At 48.0% G+C, this 14,430-nt stretch overlaps 1 protein-coding gene across 1 annotated transcript in view; it reads left to right on the plus strand.

Annotated features, from left to right (window-relative positions):
- The first annotated feature begins 479 nt into the window (after positions 1 to 479).
- LOC107288256 (arf-GAP with Rho-GAP domain, ANK repeat and PH domain-containing protein 1-like) overlaps positions 480 to 14,430 on the plus strand; it is an 80,038-nt gene continuing 66,087 nt past the window's right edge. Inside the window, exon 1 of the mRNA XM_015816855.1 lies at positions 480 to 891. Within this exon, the coding sequence (XP_015672341.1) occupies positions 480 to 891 (412 nt within the window). The remainder of the gene's footprint in view (positions 892 to 14,430) is intronic.

Below are 14,430 nucleotides of genomic sequence, written 5' to 3' on the forward strand. Positions count from 1 at the left end.
TCCTCCTCCTCCTCCTCTCTGCGAACCCCACCCCCTTCTAGCACTGATGACGTTCCCTAGCTGGGTCATGAAACGTCCGCAAGAAAGCCCCCCAGCTCAGAGAGCACCAGGGACCCCACAGTCGTCGTCGTCCTCCTCCTCCTCCTCTCTGCGAACCCCACCCCCTTCTAGCACTGATGACGTTCCCTAGCTGGGTCATGAAACGTCCGCAAGAAAGCCCCCCAGCTCAGAGAGCACCCGGGACCCTCATTTCAACCTTCAGCTAGAAATACTCTCTTCTCTTGCCGCATTCGGTGTTATCGTGATTCTGCCCTACAGGGTTGGGGGTGCAAGGCTGGGCCACTGACGAGCCGCTGTCCTTCCTCCCTCTCACAGGCACTGCTGCCCTCACGGATCCCGAGAAACCGACGGCGAGAGAGGCATGAACTGACCCCCTCGCCAGGAAGCCTTCGAACGCGTCCCCCCCCTCCCCCAGAGCCATGGCGGACGGGCCTTCGCTCGCCCTGGCCGAGTGGCTCCAAAAACTCCGCCTGGACCAGTACGTCGAGACCTTTGAGCAGAACCAGCTGAGATGCCTCCAGGACTGCCAGCACCTGACCGACGAGGGCCTCACCCGCCTCGGGGTCCTGCTGCCCGGCCATCGCAAGCGGATCCTCTCCGGGTTGAGCAAATTCTTCGCCGAGTTGCCGTCCAGCGCCGGACGTCCCCAGCTGCCCCCGAGGAGGCCCGTCCCCAAGAAACGCCACATCTTCCGGACGGCTGGCTCTCTGCCGGACCAAGAGGCCAGGCGTGACTTGGCAGGACCAAGTGGCAAGGAGTCGCCCCCGGAACAGGGTTCCGAAGCCTCCGTCGGCCTCCTCCTTATTCCTCCACCTATCCCTCCGAGGACAAGTTGCCACCCTCCCGTAAAGTTCTCCGCTTCTTTCCCGGAATTCCCGGCCGATGTTTGCTCGGACCCCGGTTGCCCTTCTCCGCAGCCGGCTTGCGAGAGACTCAGCCCCCCATTTCCGGGGGAGGGGGCCAAGCCCCCCCTGCCCCCTCTGCCCGCCAAACGCCACCAGCTGGAGAGCAGGCCGTCCCTCCCGCCGGCGGCACCGCCCGTCCCCCTGCGCCCACCCACGCTGCCTCCCCGGGTGGTCTCCCAGAGAGCCCTGCCAAGGTAAGCTGACACCTGTGTGCGCGACAGGGCGGGGAGTTGTGTAAGTGTGTGTTGTACGTGTGTAATGAGAGATGCTTCCGCACATCTCCAAGCAACAGGAAGGCGAGAAAATGGAAGGCGACACCTGGATTATTTTGGTACGGTGTAAAGTTGTGTGTTAGGCACAGCGCAGGTGGTCCTCGACTTAACGGCCCCAGAATTTTTGTTGCTAAAAGAGGCAGGTGGTTAAGCGAGTCTTGCCCTCTTTTACGACCTCTCTCGCCGCGGTCGTTCAGCGGATCACTGCCGTCGTTCAGCTAGCAGCATCCCCGTGGTCGCGAGATCAAAAGACGGACGCTGGGCAACGGACTCACATTGGTGACATTTATTGCAGCGTCCCGGAGTCACGTCATCCCCTTGCGCGACCTTCCTTCTGACGAGCAGAGTCCGGATTCACTTAACAACCGTGGAACTGACTTAGCAGCCGCGGTGATTCGCTTAACGATGGGGGCAAGAAAGGTCACCAAATGAGGCGTGACTTCGCTTAACTACCGCCTTGCTTAGTGATGGAAACGTCAGGCTCAGTTGTGGCCATACGTCGAGGATCACCTGCAGGGCAATAATCTCCAGTCAACATCTCTGCCACTATTTTCCCAAACCTTCCGTGACCATCTTCCAGTAAAACAGGGGTCCTCAACCATGGCCGCTTTAAGACTCGTGGACTTCAACTCCCAGAATTCCTGAGCCAGCCATGCTGAGGGGAAAGGGAGAGGTTTCCAAGCTGAGCCACGCTGGCTGAGGAATTCTGGGAATTGAAGTCCACAAGTCTTAAAGCGACCATGGTTGAGGACCCCTGCGTCTAAATGAATTAAATCCCAGTCTAATCTTGCTTTCTCCTGATGGGGGCCTCCAAATACATCCAAACCCACAACTCCTGAACATCATGGGCAGTTCTGGCTGGGAATTATGGAAGTTATCATCACCACACATCCGAAGGAGATCTTAGGCCGAACCTTATGCTTGGGATTGGTCTAGGCCAGAGGTAGGCAACCTTGGCTCTTTTATGACTGGTGGACTTCAACTCCCAGAATTCCTGAGCCAGCATGGGGGAACTATGGCTCCTTCATGACTTGTGGACTTCAACTCCCAGAATTCCTCAGCCAGCATGAGGGAATTATGGCCCCTTCGTGACTCGTGGACTTCAACTCCCAGAATTCCTCAGCCAGCAGGGGGAAACTTTGGCCCCTTCATGATTTGTGGACTTCAACTCCCAGAATTCCTGAGCCAGCATGGGGGAACTATGGCCCCCTTCATGACTCGTGGACTTCAACTCCCAGAATTCCTCAGCCAGCGTGGCTCAGCTTGGAAACCTCTCCCTTTCCCCTCAGCACGGCTGGCTCAGGAATTCTGGGAGTTGAAGTCCACGAGTCATAAAAGCGCCAAGGTGGCCTACCCCTGGTCTAGGCCCTGTTTACCTTGGCAATTTCCAGGCGTGTGGACTTCAACTCCCAGAATTCTCCTGTGTGGCCACAGTGGCTGAGGAATTCTGGGAGTTGAAGTCCACGAGTCTTAAAGTGGCCAAGGTTGAGGACCCCTGCAGTAAAAGACACAGCCGTCTCAGCCTGTTAACCAGTTCTTCCAGCTCCTTAACCCTCCTTCAGCCTGACCTTAGATCCACCCCTAACTATCATAGCAACCAGCTTCGCCAAGCCACTGTTTTCTCAGCCAGAAGTATTTGCAGAAGCAAGTTTCTGGTTCCCTGGAAGGAAAAGTCCTGGCCTCATGTTGCAATGACACGTTGGCCAACCGTTGCGAGGAAAAAGGGGCCGGTCGCGGAAGGCAGAAGCCCGGGTGCCCAGAAGGTGCTCTAGGGCAGGGGTTCTCAACCTTGGCAACTTTAAGACTTGTGGACTTCAACTCCCAGAATTCCTCAGCCAGCTTTGCTGGCTGAGGAATTCTGGGAGTTGAAGTCCACAAGTCTTAAAGTTGCCAAGGTTGAGAACCCCTGCTCTAGGGGACTCAACACCCTTTTGTTTATTTCATTTATATCCCGCCTTTGTTATTTTTTACAAATAACTCAAGGTGGCGAACAGACCTAATGCTGAGAAAGCTGAGAAAAATAGCTGCAGGAGGTTCCCTTTTCCCTAGAAAAGGTCCTGCAGAGCATAAACAGAGGGCAGACCTCACGTGGCCTCCTTTGAAGGAACCGGTGGTTTCCTGGCTGCCCTTCTTCTCTGGAAGCCCTCGGCCTAACCAGGATCGGCGTGCATAAAAAGGGAAGGTCCGTACCTTCCACCACTGAGGACAGGGAGAGAATCGGAAACGACGGGCCATAAACCCTGACTCAAGTCTCAAAGATTTACATAGAATTCTAGGCCTGAAAGGACTTCAGAGGTCATCTAGTCCAGAGGTCCCCAACCTCATGGCCACCGGGCCACGTGAGTAGCTGGGCAGTACACGCGCATGTGCACGTGCTCACCCCCCTCGTGCCACCGTTGCCGTGACTGTTGTGTGGGTGGTGGCAGCGCCGCTAGTATCGTGCAGGTGGCGTTGTTTCCACGAACCTCGCGTGGGGGGCAGCAGCGCCGTGAGCGGCAGGTGGGCGGCGGTGCATCACACGCAGGTGGCGGCATTGCCACGAACCTTCTATTCCGTGCGGCCGGCCTGGCGTAGTTTGATTATATTTCAGTGGGGGTTTTGTATGGGGTACTTTTAGAGCAGGCCTGTTATTTAATTTGATTTTAGAACAGAAACTCGTGTATATTTATTGTGGTTTTTATTATCGCCTGTTCACCGCCTGAGTCCCGTAAGGGAGATAGGGCGGTATATAAATTCAATAAATAATAATAATAATAATAACACGAACCTCGTGCAGGGGTGGCGGCGCGACCCTCGCGCTGGGGCGGGATCACTGCGGGCCGCCGTGCAATCCTCGCTGTGGCAGACTGTGGCAACTTTGGGTGGGTCAGTAATGAGCGATTGTAAATCGAGGATTACTGGTAATTTGGAGTTCCTTGTGTCTCCCACCCAAGTGCTAACCGGCTCCGTCCCTGCTTAGCTTCAGGTAGAATCAGGCAGGCACTGCCACCTGCTGGCCCATTTCAACATGACATCAAAAACCAGACCTGTGTACTTGAGTCTGTTCCAAATGGGAATGAAAAGGAACTTTTAACTTGGGTTTTCCACCCAGGTGATAATCTCTACTGAGATTATCGTACGGATGTAAGAGAAAAGTAAAGGATGCAACTTTCTAGCAAGGGCAGAGTGTGCAGGAAGGGGAATTGAGCAAGTCGAGAGGGCCTGGAGACTAAAAGATATAAGGAACGGCTGCTGGAATTGGGGATGTCTAGTTTAATGAAGAGAAGGACTAGAGGGGACATGATAGCAGTGTTCCAATATCTCAGGGGCTGCCCCAAAGAAAAGTTGGGGGGTCCATCTATTCTCCAAAGCACTTGAGAAGCAATGGATGGAAACTAACCAAAGAGAGAAGCAACCTAGAACTAAGGAGAAACTTCCTAACAATGAGAATAATTAACCAGTGGAACAGCTTGCCACTAGGGATTGTAGGTGCTCCATCACTGTAGGTTTTTAAGAAAAGATTGGACTACCATTTGTCTGAAATGGTCTGTGGTTTCTTGCTTCAGCAGGGGGTTGGACTAGAAGACCTCCAAGGTCCCTTCCAGCTCTATTCTGATTGATTGATTGATTGATTGTATCAGGCTGGGGATGATGGGTCAACCCTGATGGGTGCCACTGAGTTAGTGTGAGTCCTACTAAGAGGACTGAACCAAGGGATCAACTGCAGTTTTATTCAAAGCTATTTTTTTATTCAAATTGGCTATATCGTAACAGAATTTGGCCAATCGGATTGTCCTGAGTCTCCTTTTTTCCTTAATTTTCCGTGAATTAAGGTGGTGCCCGTTTTAGCCGCTTCTTAATGTGACCTCTCTATTGTGGAATTAAAATAGTTTTACCTTTTGTCGACCTGGTACAGGTACTCCTTAAGTTACAACAGCACTGGAATAAGTGAATAAGTTTTTCACACTTACGACCGCTGCAGCCTCCCCGTAGTCATGTGATCAAAATTCAGACGCTGGGCAACCAACTCATATTTATGACGGTCGCAGCGTCCCCAGGTCATGTGATCCTTTTTGCGACCTTGCAAGGAAAGTCAATGGGGAAATCAGATTCACCAACAACCATGTTAACAACTTAACAATTTAACAACTGCAGGGATTCAGTTGTAAAAGGGGGCAAAACTCACCTAACAACCGTTTTGCTTAGCAACAGAAATGTTAGGCTCCAGTCGAGGATGATCTGTGTTTTATTTTGCTTTTTATTTTACTTTGCTCAAACGTGGTCTCCTGCTTGAGGGGGTGGACTAGAAGACCTCCAAGGTCCCTTCCGGCTCTGTTATTCTGTTATTCTGCTCTGTATTCTGTACTCTACTTTTTTTTTTATTTTACTTTACTTTTATTTCCTTATCTTTCAGACCTGGGAACAGTAAACTTAGAGGCCGGGAGAGAAAAAAACCCACAAAGATAAACACTGGTGTGAAACAACAAGCATTGTTGTGTCTTCAGAAATTCAGAGCGGGCAGAGGCGCCTCTGAGCTTCTGGCAGGGAGGGTGGAGGGGAAGGAGAACTGCACCTAGCAAAAAACACACACACAAACACACACACACACACACACACAAACACACACACACACACACAAACACACACGGGGTTCTTGTCTCATCCTTTTCCCTATCAGCAATTTTGAACAGAACAGAACAATAGAATAAGAGCAGAATAGAATAGAATAGAATAGAATAGAATAGAATAGAATAGAATATAGAATAGAATAGAATAGAATAGAATAGAATAGAATAGTCGTTAAGCGAATCACGTGGTTCTTAAGTGAGTCCGGTTCCCCCCCGCCCTTGACTTTGCTTGTCTGAGGAGGCCGACCGGAAAAGTCACCACCTGGTGATTATGTGACCCCAGGAAGCTGCGACTGTCATAAATACATATTGGCTGGCAAGGGCTTGAATTTTGATCCCGCGACCATGAGGATGTTGTGATGGTCGTAAGTGTGAAGATCAGTTATAAGTCATTTTTTCTCAAGGCCATTGTAGCTTTGAACAGCCGCTAAACAGATAGCTGTAAGTCGAGGACCGCCTATACCTGATTTTTATGACCTTTTTTGCTCTGGTTGTTAAGCGAATCACTTGGTTGTTAAGTGAATCCAGCCAACGAATACGTAAGTTAAGTTTGCGAATGACGATCATGTGACTTGGGGACACTGCAACTGTCATAAATATGCGACAGCTGCCAAGCCCCCGAATTTTGATCCTGTAACCGTGGGGAGGCTGCGACGGTCGTAAGTCTGAGGACCGCTCATCAATCACTTTTTCGGTGCTCTTGTAACTTCGAACGGTCACTAAACGAATGGCTGTGCTTCCAAGCCGACCTGTGCAGCTAATCCTCGCCTTAACGACGACAACCAAGCCTATAATTTCGGTCGCTAAACCGAGACATTTATTAAATGAGTTTTGCCCCGTTTGACGAATTTTCTCGCCACGGTTCTAATACGGTCGTTAAGTGAATCTGGCTTCCCCTTACCGACTTGGCTTGTCAGAAGGTTGCAAAAAGGGATATCACGTGACCCCAGGACGCGGCGACCGTCATGAATATGAGTCGGTTTGCCAAGCGTCTGAATTTCGATCATGCCAGCACGGGGACGTAAGTCTGAAAAACGGTTGTAAGTCGCTTTTTTCGGTGCCGTTATAACTTTGAACGGTCACTAAAGGGACCGTCGTAAGTTGAGGACTGCCTGTATTGGGTTTTTTTCCTCCCTTCTCAAGATGCTGTATTCTGAGCTGTATAATAATAATAATAATAATAATAATAATAATAATAATAATAATAATAATAATAATAATAATAATAATAAAGTTGGAAGGGACCTTGGAGGTCATCTAGTCCAACCCCCCACTCAGGCAGGAAACCCTGTACCATTTCAGACAAATGGCTGTCCAGTCTCTTAGAATAGAATAGTTGGAAGGGACCTTAGAGGTCATCTAGTCCAACCCCCCACTCAGGCAGGAAACCCTGTACCATTTCAGACAAAGGGCTGTCCAGTCTCTTCTTAAAAACTTCCAGTGTTGGAGCATTCACCGCTTCTGGAGGCAGGTGGTTCCACTGGTTAACTGTCCTCACTGTCAGGAAGTTTCTCCTTAGTTCTAAGTTTTGTCTTTCCGGGGTCCAGAGGGATTCCGCCTTCAAACCCTCGACTGATGCGTGTCTGAACGGCCGCGATTCTCCCACGCCTCTTCCTGCTGTGCGCCTGCCGTCTGCTTCCTCCCTTGGGGGGGGCTTTGCAAAAACAGGCACCCCCCACCCCCCCAAATTAAGCCAAGCCTTTAGGGCGGGGGGGGGGAGAAACAGAAGCTGCCACTCCAGTGTCCTTTCCTTCCCCCTCCAACCTTCTCCTCTTCCCCCTTTTCAAAGTTCAGCCAACTTCTTGGCAGGAAGCCTCTGTTGCCAGGAAATGCCCCCCCCTCCCCGGGCGAAAACCAGGGCTCTGCGCATGCTCCGTCCTCCCCCAGCCCTGGTGAGCCTGGAGAAGGTGGTGTCCCCCCCCCCAGATGCTGGGGCTTTGTGCTCCTGGCCTGCAGGACGCCCACCAGCGCCAGCGCCAAGGGGGCCCGCCGGTTGCAGAAGAGGGGGGGGGCTCCTGCCAGCCTTGGCCTGCCAGGCGAAAGTGGCTTCTGGGCTTGCCAACATTGTTGCCCAGGTAAAGTGCCAGAAAGTCTGGATCTGGGGTGGATTTGCAGAAGGAGCGGCTGGAGAAAGAAAGGGGGATGGGGAAAGCAGCGGATGGAGGGAGGGATGGAGGGATGGAGGGAGGGGTGGCGGTGGGCACCGCCACCTTTGGTTGGGACTGAGCGCTTCTGGGCTTTTTCTAACTTTGCTGGCTCTGCGTTCGTGTCTCTCGTCTTCTCTCCCCCAGCTGGAAAGCTTTGGAGAACTTTCTGGGGTCCTCCCGGTGGCGGCGTGGCTGCTGGAGGGGGCGAGGAGGGAGGGGAGGGGAAGGGAGGATGGGGAAAGGAGAGGAGAGGAGAGGAAGAGGAGGAACAAGGAAAGGAGGCGAAGGGAGAGAAGGAAAGGGAAGGCAGAAGGAGAGAGGGAGGGAGGAAGGAAGAAGGAGGGAGGAGAAAGGAAGAAGAGGAAGGGAGGAACGAAGGGAAGGAGGTAAATGAAAAGACAACGGGAGGAAGGAAGGAAAAAGGAAGGGAGGGAGGAACGAAGGGAAGGAGGTAAGTGAAGGGAAGAGAAGAAAAAGGGAAGGTAAAAAAAGGAGAAAGGAAAGGAAAATGAAAGGAGGAGAAGGAAAAGGACGATGAAGGGAGGAGAAAGGAAAGGAAAGGAAAGGAAGGGAAGGAGGGAGGGAGGAGGTAAATAAAGGGAAGAGAAGGAAGAAAAAGGGAAGATAAAAGAAGGAGAAAGGAAAGGAAGATGAAAGGAAGAGAAGGAAAAGGACGATGAAGGGAGGAGAAAGGAAAGGAAAGGAGGGAAGGAGGAAGAGGAGGAGAGGAAAAAGGAAAGAAACTTTCGGCCGATTCCCGGGCTCTTTGTCAAATGGCTTCCTCTAACTTTTGCTGAAATGCCCCCCCCTCTTCCCCCCCCCAAAATGGCGGCTTTTGTGCTGCAGGATCAACATTTGCAGGTGTGTCAAAACAAAACACCCCTCTGTGTATCCTCCAGACGGGAGGAGGGTCCCTGGGGTGTGTGTGTCTCTGTCCAGAAGGATTTGTCCAGAGGTGGTCAGCGGTCATTTGGGGGTGGGGGGGTCAGGCCAGGACTGGACGGAGGGGGCCGTTTTGTCAGGATGCTTTAAAATAATTTCATTAGACCGGGGGGGAGGAGAAACCATTGGGAGAAAGAAGCCACGTCTACGAGTTGTCCTCGGTTTACGACCGCAAATTTCCACTGCTGGGCAAGAATTCGGTGCGTTTTGCCCCGCTTTACGACCTTTCTCGCCGCCATTGTTAAATGAATCGCTGCAGTGGTTAAGTTAGTAACCGTGTCATTAAATGAATCCAGCTTCCCCGTTGACATGGCTGGCTGGAAGGTTGCCAAAGGGGTTCACGTGACCCCCCCCAGGACGCCGCGACTGTCGTAAATGTGAGTCAGTTGCCAAATTTTGATTTTGATCACGTAGGGATGCTGCAATGATCCTAACTCGTTTTTTTCAGTGCTGGTGTAACTCCAAACGGTCACTAAACGAATTAGGCAGTCCTTGACTTACAAACATTTCATTTAGTGACTGTTGGGAGTAACCAAGGCGTGGAAAAAAGTGACTTATGACTTATTTTTCACACTTACGACCGTTGCCACATCTGATTCACATTCAGACGCTTGGCAACCGACTCGCATTTATGACGGTTACAATATCCCGGTGATCCCCTTTTGCCACCTTCCGACAAGCCAAGCCAGTGGGGGGGAAGCCAGATTCGCTTAACGACCGTATCGCTAACTTAACAACTGCAGCGGTTCACTGTGGCAAGGGAGGTCGTAAAACGGAGCAAAACTCACTTAGCAAATTTCTGACTTGGCAACCATTGGACTCCGTTACGGTGGTAAATCGAGGACTGCCTGTGTTACATTTCGACGTGTGCGCTTGGGAGGAGTGTGAGTGTGTTGTTGTAACTTCAGACGGTCACTAAACGAGTGCTTGTGAGTTAAAAACCAAAAACGATTCATCTGGCAAAGAGGCGGGTTAAAATCCAGCTTTTTTCACGCAGCTCTCGACTTTTTGTTTTTTTAAAATGTCTCGGGGTTGTGTGATCTGCGACTTTTTGCGACCTTTCGAACCCCGAGTGCGGAAAAAGTGAGTGAAACAAAAAGTGGGTGGGAGGATTCAGGGTCCAGCCCCCGGCTGTGACGATGCGGCCCCTTTGAACCCCAAAACCCGGAAATATCACAAAAGGCTTTTGTTTTTGCAGGATTCAGCGAATGAGCAATTAAAAAGAACAAAACCAGGAAATAGACAATCTTATTTTTTTGGGAATACGTTTTATTGATTTTTTAACATAATCACCTTAATATTTGGCAAACAGCGTGTAGCCTGGGTTTATATTTAAGAAACAATCAATAATAATTAGTTTCTATAATTCCATAGTCCACATAGTAGCTTTGCTTGATTTTCTCTTCTTGCAACAATATTCTCTTTTGCCAACCTTGAATCAGTACAGTTCTTGTTATTTGGATAAGTAACAATTAACGCAACTAATCGTTGAGAAAACCTTCACTAGTAAGAATATTTAGAATTTGGTGGGAGAAATAAACTAAAATAAGGATCGTAACAGGTTTGATGATAAGGCCACCCAAATGACTGAAAAGAAAAGAAATATTATACTAATATGATGATTATTTTTTAGGAATATTGGAAACATTATATACTTAATTGTCATTTATTAAAACAATAAGAATTGTATTAACTCAATGTTTGCAAAAAAAAGGATGTTTGGGTAAAGAGGAAATCAACTAAAATGAATATATGGAATATAGATTATAGAAATCAATTGTTAAGGAGTGTTTTTACAAATGTAACCCAGACAACACACTGTTTACCAATTACTGAGTGACTTATGCTTTGTTAAAAAATTAATAAAATATATTATAAAAAAACCAATTAAATATAGACATTTTTTCTAATATTTCTGTAAAGAATAACCACATAAAGCTTCTTTTCTAACTGGTCGTCTTGATTGCCTTGTCCTAGATCCTGCTTACAAAATTCTTATTTAAATTTGTTTTCCCGGCAATATTCAAAACATTCTTACTAGTTCAGATTTTCTCAAAATTAATTACACTTAAGTATTTAAGTCTTTTTCTTCATACAGGCCATCCCAACACTTTTACATTTCTCATATCTTAAAAAAAAGAGAGAGAAGAAAAAGAAATAGGAAGATAGTATACCACTTAAAATACATGGCTAATGTACATTTATATCCAGAATTTTTCTCTTCTTTTTAACCCTAATCCTCAGCTTTTAATCCTTAGTCCTCAGTTTACGACCACAATGGAGCCCAATTTTTTATTGTTAAGTGAGACGTGAGCTTTGCCCCATTGGACGATCTCCCTTGCCACCGTTGTTGAGTAGCAAGTTAGTAACACGGTTGTTAAGTGAATCACGCTTCCTGCATTGGTTTTGTTTGTCAAAAGATTGCAAAAGGGGATCACGTGGGATCCCTGGGACGCAGCAACCGTCATAAGTACCTGCCAGTTGCCAAGCCTCTGAATTTTGATCACACGAGCGTGGCGACGCTCCAGAAGTCGTAAGTGTGAAAAAGGGTCCTAAGTCCCTTTTTTCAGTGCCGTTGTAACTTTGAGTGGTCACGCAATGAACTGTTGTAAGTCGAGGAGTGCCTGTATCGTTTCCTCAAGGGTGGGCACGCTCCTAGACCCTTCCCCTAAATATCGCCACCTGATGCATGCTGGGAAGTCTGTCTTTTCTGTGGCAGCCCCTTCCCCATGGAGCCTCATTCTATGGGGAATGGAACGGGAAGGATGTGAGTGTATAATAACGTGTGTTCTTATTTGTGGTTTTTACTTGTGTGTAGTGTGCACTGCGGACAGCACTTCATTTTGTTGTGAGTTACATAATGACAATAAAGATCTTCTCTTCTCTTCTCTTCTCTTCTCTATATTCTGTTCTGTAATTCTATTCTATTCTATTCTATTCTATTCTATTCTATATTGCTATTCTATTCTATTCTATTCTATTCTATTCTATTCTATTCTATTCTATTCTATTCTGCATTCTATTCTATATTCCATTCCATTCTATTCTATTCTATTCTATTCTATTCTATTCTATATTGCTATTCTATTCTATTCTATTCTATTCTATTCTATTCTATTCTATTCTATTCTATTCTGCATTCTATTCTATATTCCATTCCATTCCATTCCATTCTATTCTATTCTATTCTATTCTATTCTATTCTATTCTATTCTATTCTATTCTATTCTATTCTATATTGCTATTCTATTCTATTCTATTCTATTCTATTCTATTCTATATTGCTATTCTATTCTATTCTATTCTATTCTATTCTATTCTATTCTATTCTATTCTATTCTATTCCTTCTGCAGATCTCTCCCTTTTAGCTTTCAGTCAAACCTTGAAGACCTGGGTCTCTCCCCCCTTCCCGGCCAAAGTGTTGGGAGACCATCGGATAATACTATTTATTTTTATTTAAATAAATGCATTTATTTAAAAAAGAAAATTAATAAATTTCATTTGTAAAATTTATTAGCGCCCCTCCCCATCTCGCGGCACCTTCACTTTAAGTGCAGCTTAGAAAGTTGACTCGGGGCCAGGTCTTTGTCGCTTTTAGCAGTTTAATGTGTTTAGTTTGATAGTTTTACTGTGGTTTTATATGCTGATATTTGAGACCTAACCCTCGGCGGGTCTCGTCCAATATCTATTCACCGATCTTCTATTGCCAAAATTCATTTATTTGTTTTCCACTGACCCTTTATCTAAGGTGAAGAAGATGGAGCCAACAGAGTTCAAGAGAGTAAGTCCGTTTTGTAGGCCTTCCAAAAGGTTAGGGCCAAGGATGCGTCCTTCAGGAGCTGAATTGACTATTCGTTTAGCGACGGTTCAGAGTTACGGCGGCAGTGAAAAAAGTGACTTACAGATGGTCCGTGCATTTACAGGCTGTCGCAGTATCCTTACAGGGATGGGATCAAAATTCAGGCATTTAATGGACAGCACCTATTTACGATCGTTACACCACCATGGGATTGTCATTTGCGATTTTCCCAGCTGGCTCTATTATGATAACAGAGTTGGAAGGGACCTTGAAGGTCTTCTAGTCCAGCCCCCCGCTCCATCTGGAGACCCTTACGAAATAAGAGAGTTGGAAGGGATCTTGGAGGTCTTCTAGTCCCACCCCCTGCTCCAGCAGGAGATCCTTACAGAAGAATAGAGTTGGAAGGGACCTTGGAGGTCTTCTAGTCCAGCCCCCTGCTCAGGCATGAGACCCTGCCTACATCTTTCTAGACAAATGCTTGTCCAGTCTCTTAAAAACTTCCACTGATGGAGCAACCACAACTTCTAGAGGCAAGGAGTTCCACTGGTTCATTGTTCTCGCTGTCGGGAAATTTCTCCTGGTTAACAGCCTGTGACTAATTTAACCGCTTCAGTGATTCACTTAAGAACTGTGTCAAGAAAGCTCATAAAATGGGGCAAAACTCACTTAACAACCGTGTTGCTTAACAGGGGAAATATGGAGCTGTGGTTCTAAATCAAGGATTAACTGTATTAACATTTTGTCTAGAACAGAGGTAGGCAACCTTGGCTCTTTTATGACTGGTGGACTTCAACTCCCAGAATTCCTGAGCCAGCATGGGGGAACTATGGCCCCTTCATGACTCCTGGCCTTCAACTCCCAGAATTCCTCAGCCAGCCATGCTGAGGGGGAAGGGAGAGGTTTCCAAGCTGAGCCATGCTGGCTCAGGAATTCTGGGAGTTGAAGTCCATGAGTCATGAAGGGGCCATAGTTCCCCCATGCTGGCTCAGGAATTCTGGGAGTTGAAGTCCATGAGTCATAAAAGGGCCAAGGTTGCCTACCCCTGGTCTAGATTAAAAGGAAAAAAAACTCAATAAAATGTACAAATGTTGGAAAGAGCTGGGTTTCTGTAGAGGTGTGGCCGAGGACCTTCTCTACGGTCATCCTGACCCAGAGTGAATCCGGGCTCCGTCCACGTGGCTTAGCCCGCCTCTGCCCTCTCATGATCCCCACGCACCTCCAGATGACCGGAAGGATTGTCAGGAAGGGCCCGGTGCAAACAGATGTGAAATCAAAGCTTGCAATTTGCAAGGCAGCCCAGGCTTGGCTCTGGCTGAAGAGCCCCCTCCTCTCTTTCCCTGCAGAGGGAGGGCTTCACGGGGCCCAGATAAGAGAATCACAGAATTGAAAGGGACCTTGGAGGTCTTCTAGTCCGACCCCTTGCTCAAGCAGGAGACCCTACGCCATTCCAGACAATGGCTGTCCAATCTTGAAAACCTCCAGTGTTGGAGCACCCACAACTTCTAGAGGCGAGGAGTTCCACTGGTTTAATTGTTCAATTGTTTAATTGTTCCAGCTGGCTCAGGAATTCTGGGAGTTGAAGTCCACGAGTCACAAAAGAGCCAAGGTTGACTACCCCTGCAGTCTAAAGCATTCATTTGCACCAGGATTCGAATCTATACCCTTGCTTTTGCCATCTGTCAATCAAAATTGGCAGG

The sequence above is a fragment of the Protobothrops mucrosquamatus genome, unplaced genomic scaffold, assembly GCF_001527695.2.
Source record: "Protobothrops mucrosquamatus isolate PMUCROS unplaced genomic scaffold, P.Mucros_1.0 scaffold513, whole genome shotgun sequence".
NCBI classification, from domain to species: domain Eukaryota; kingdom Metazoa; phylum Chordata; class Lepidosauria; order Squamata; family Viperidae; genus Protobothrops; species Protobothrops mucrosquamatus.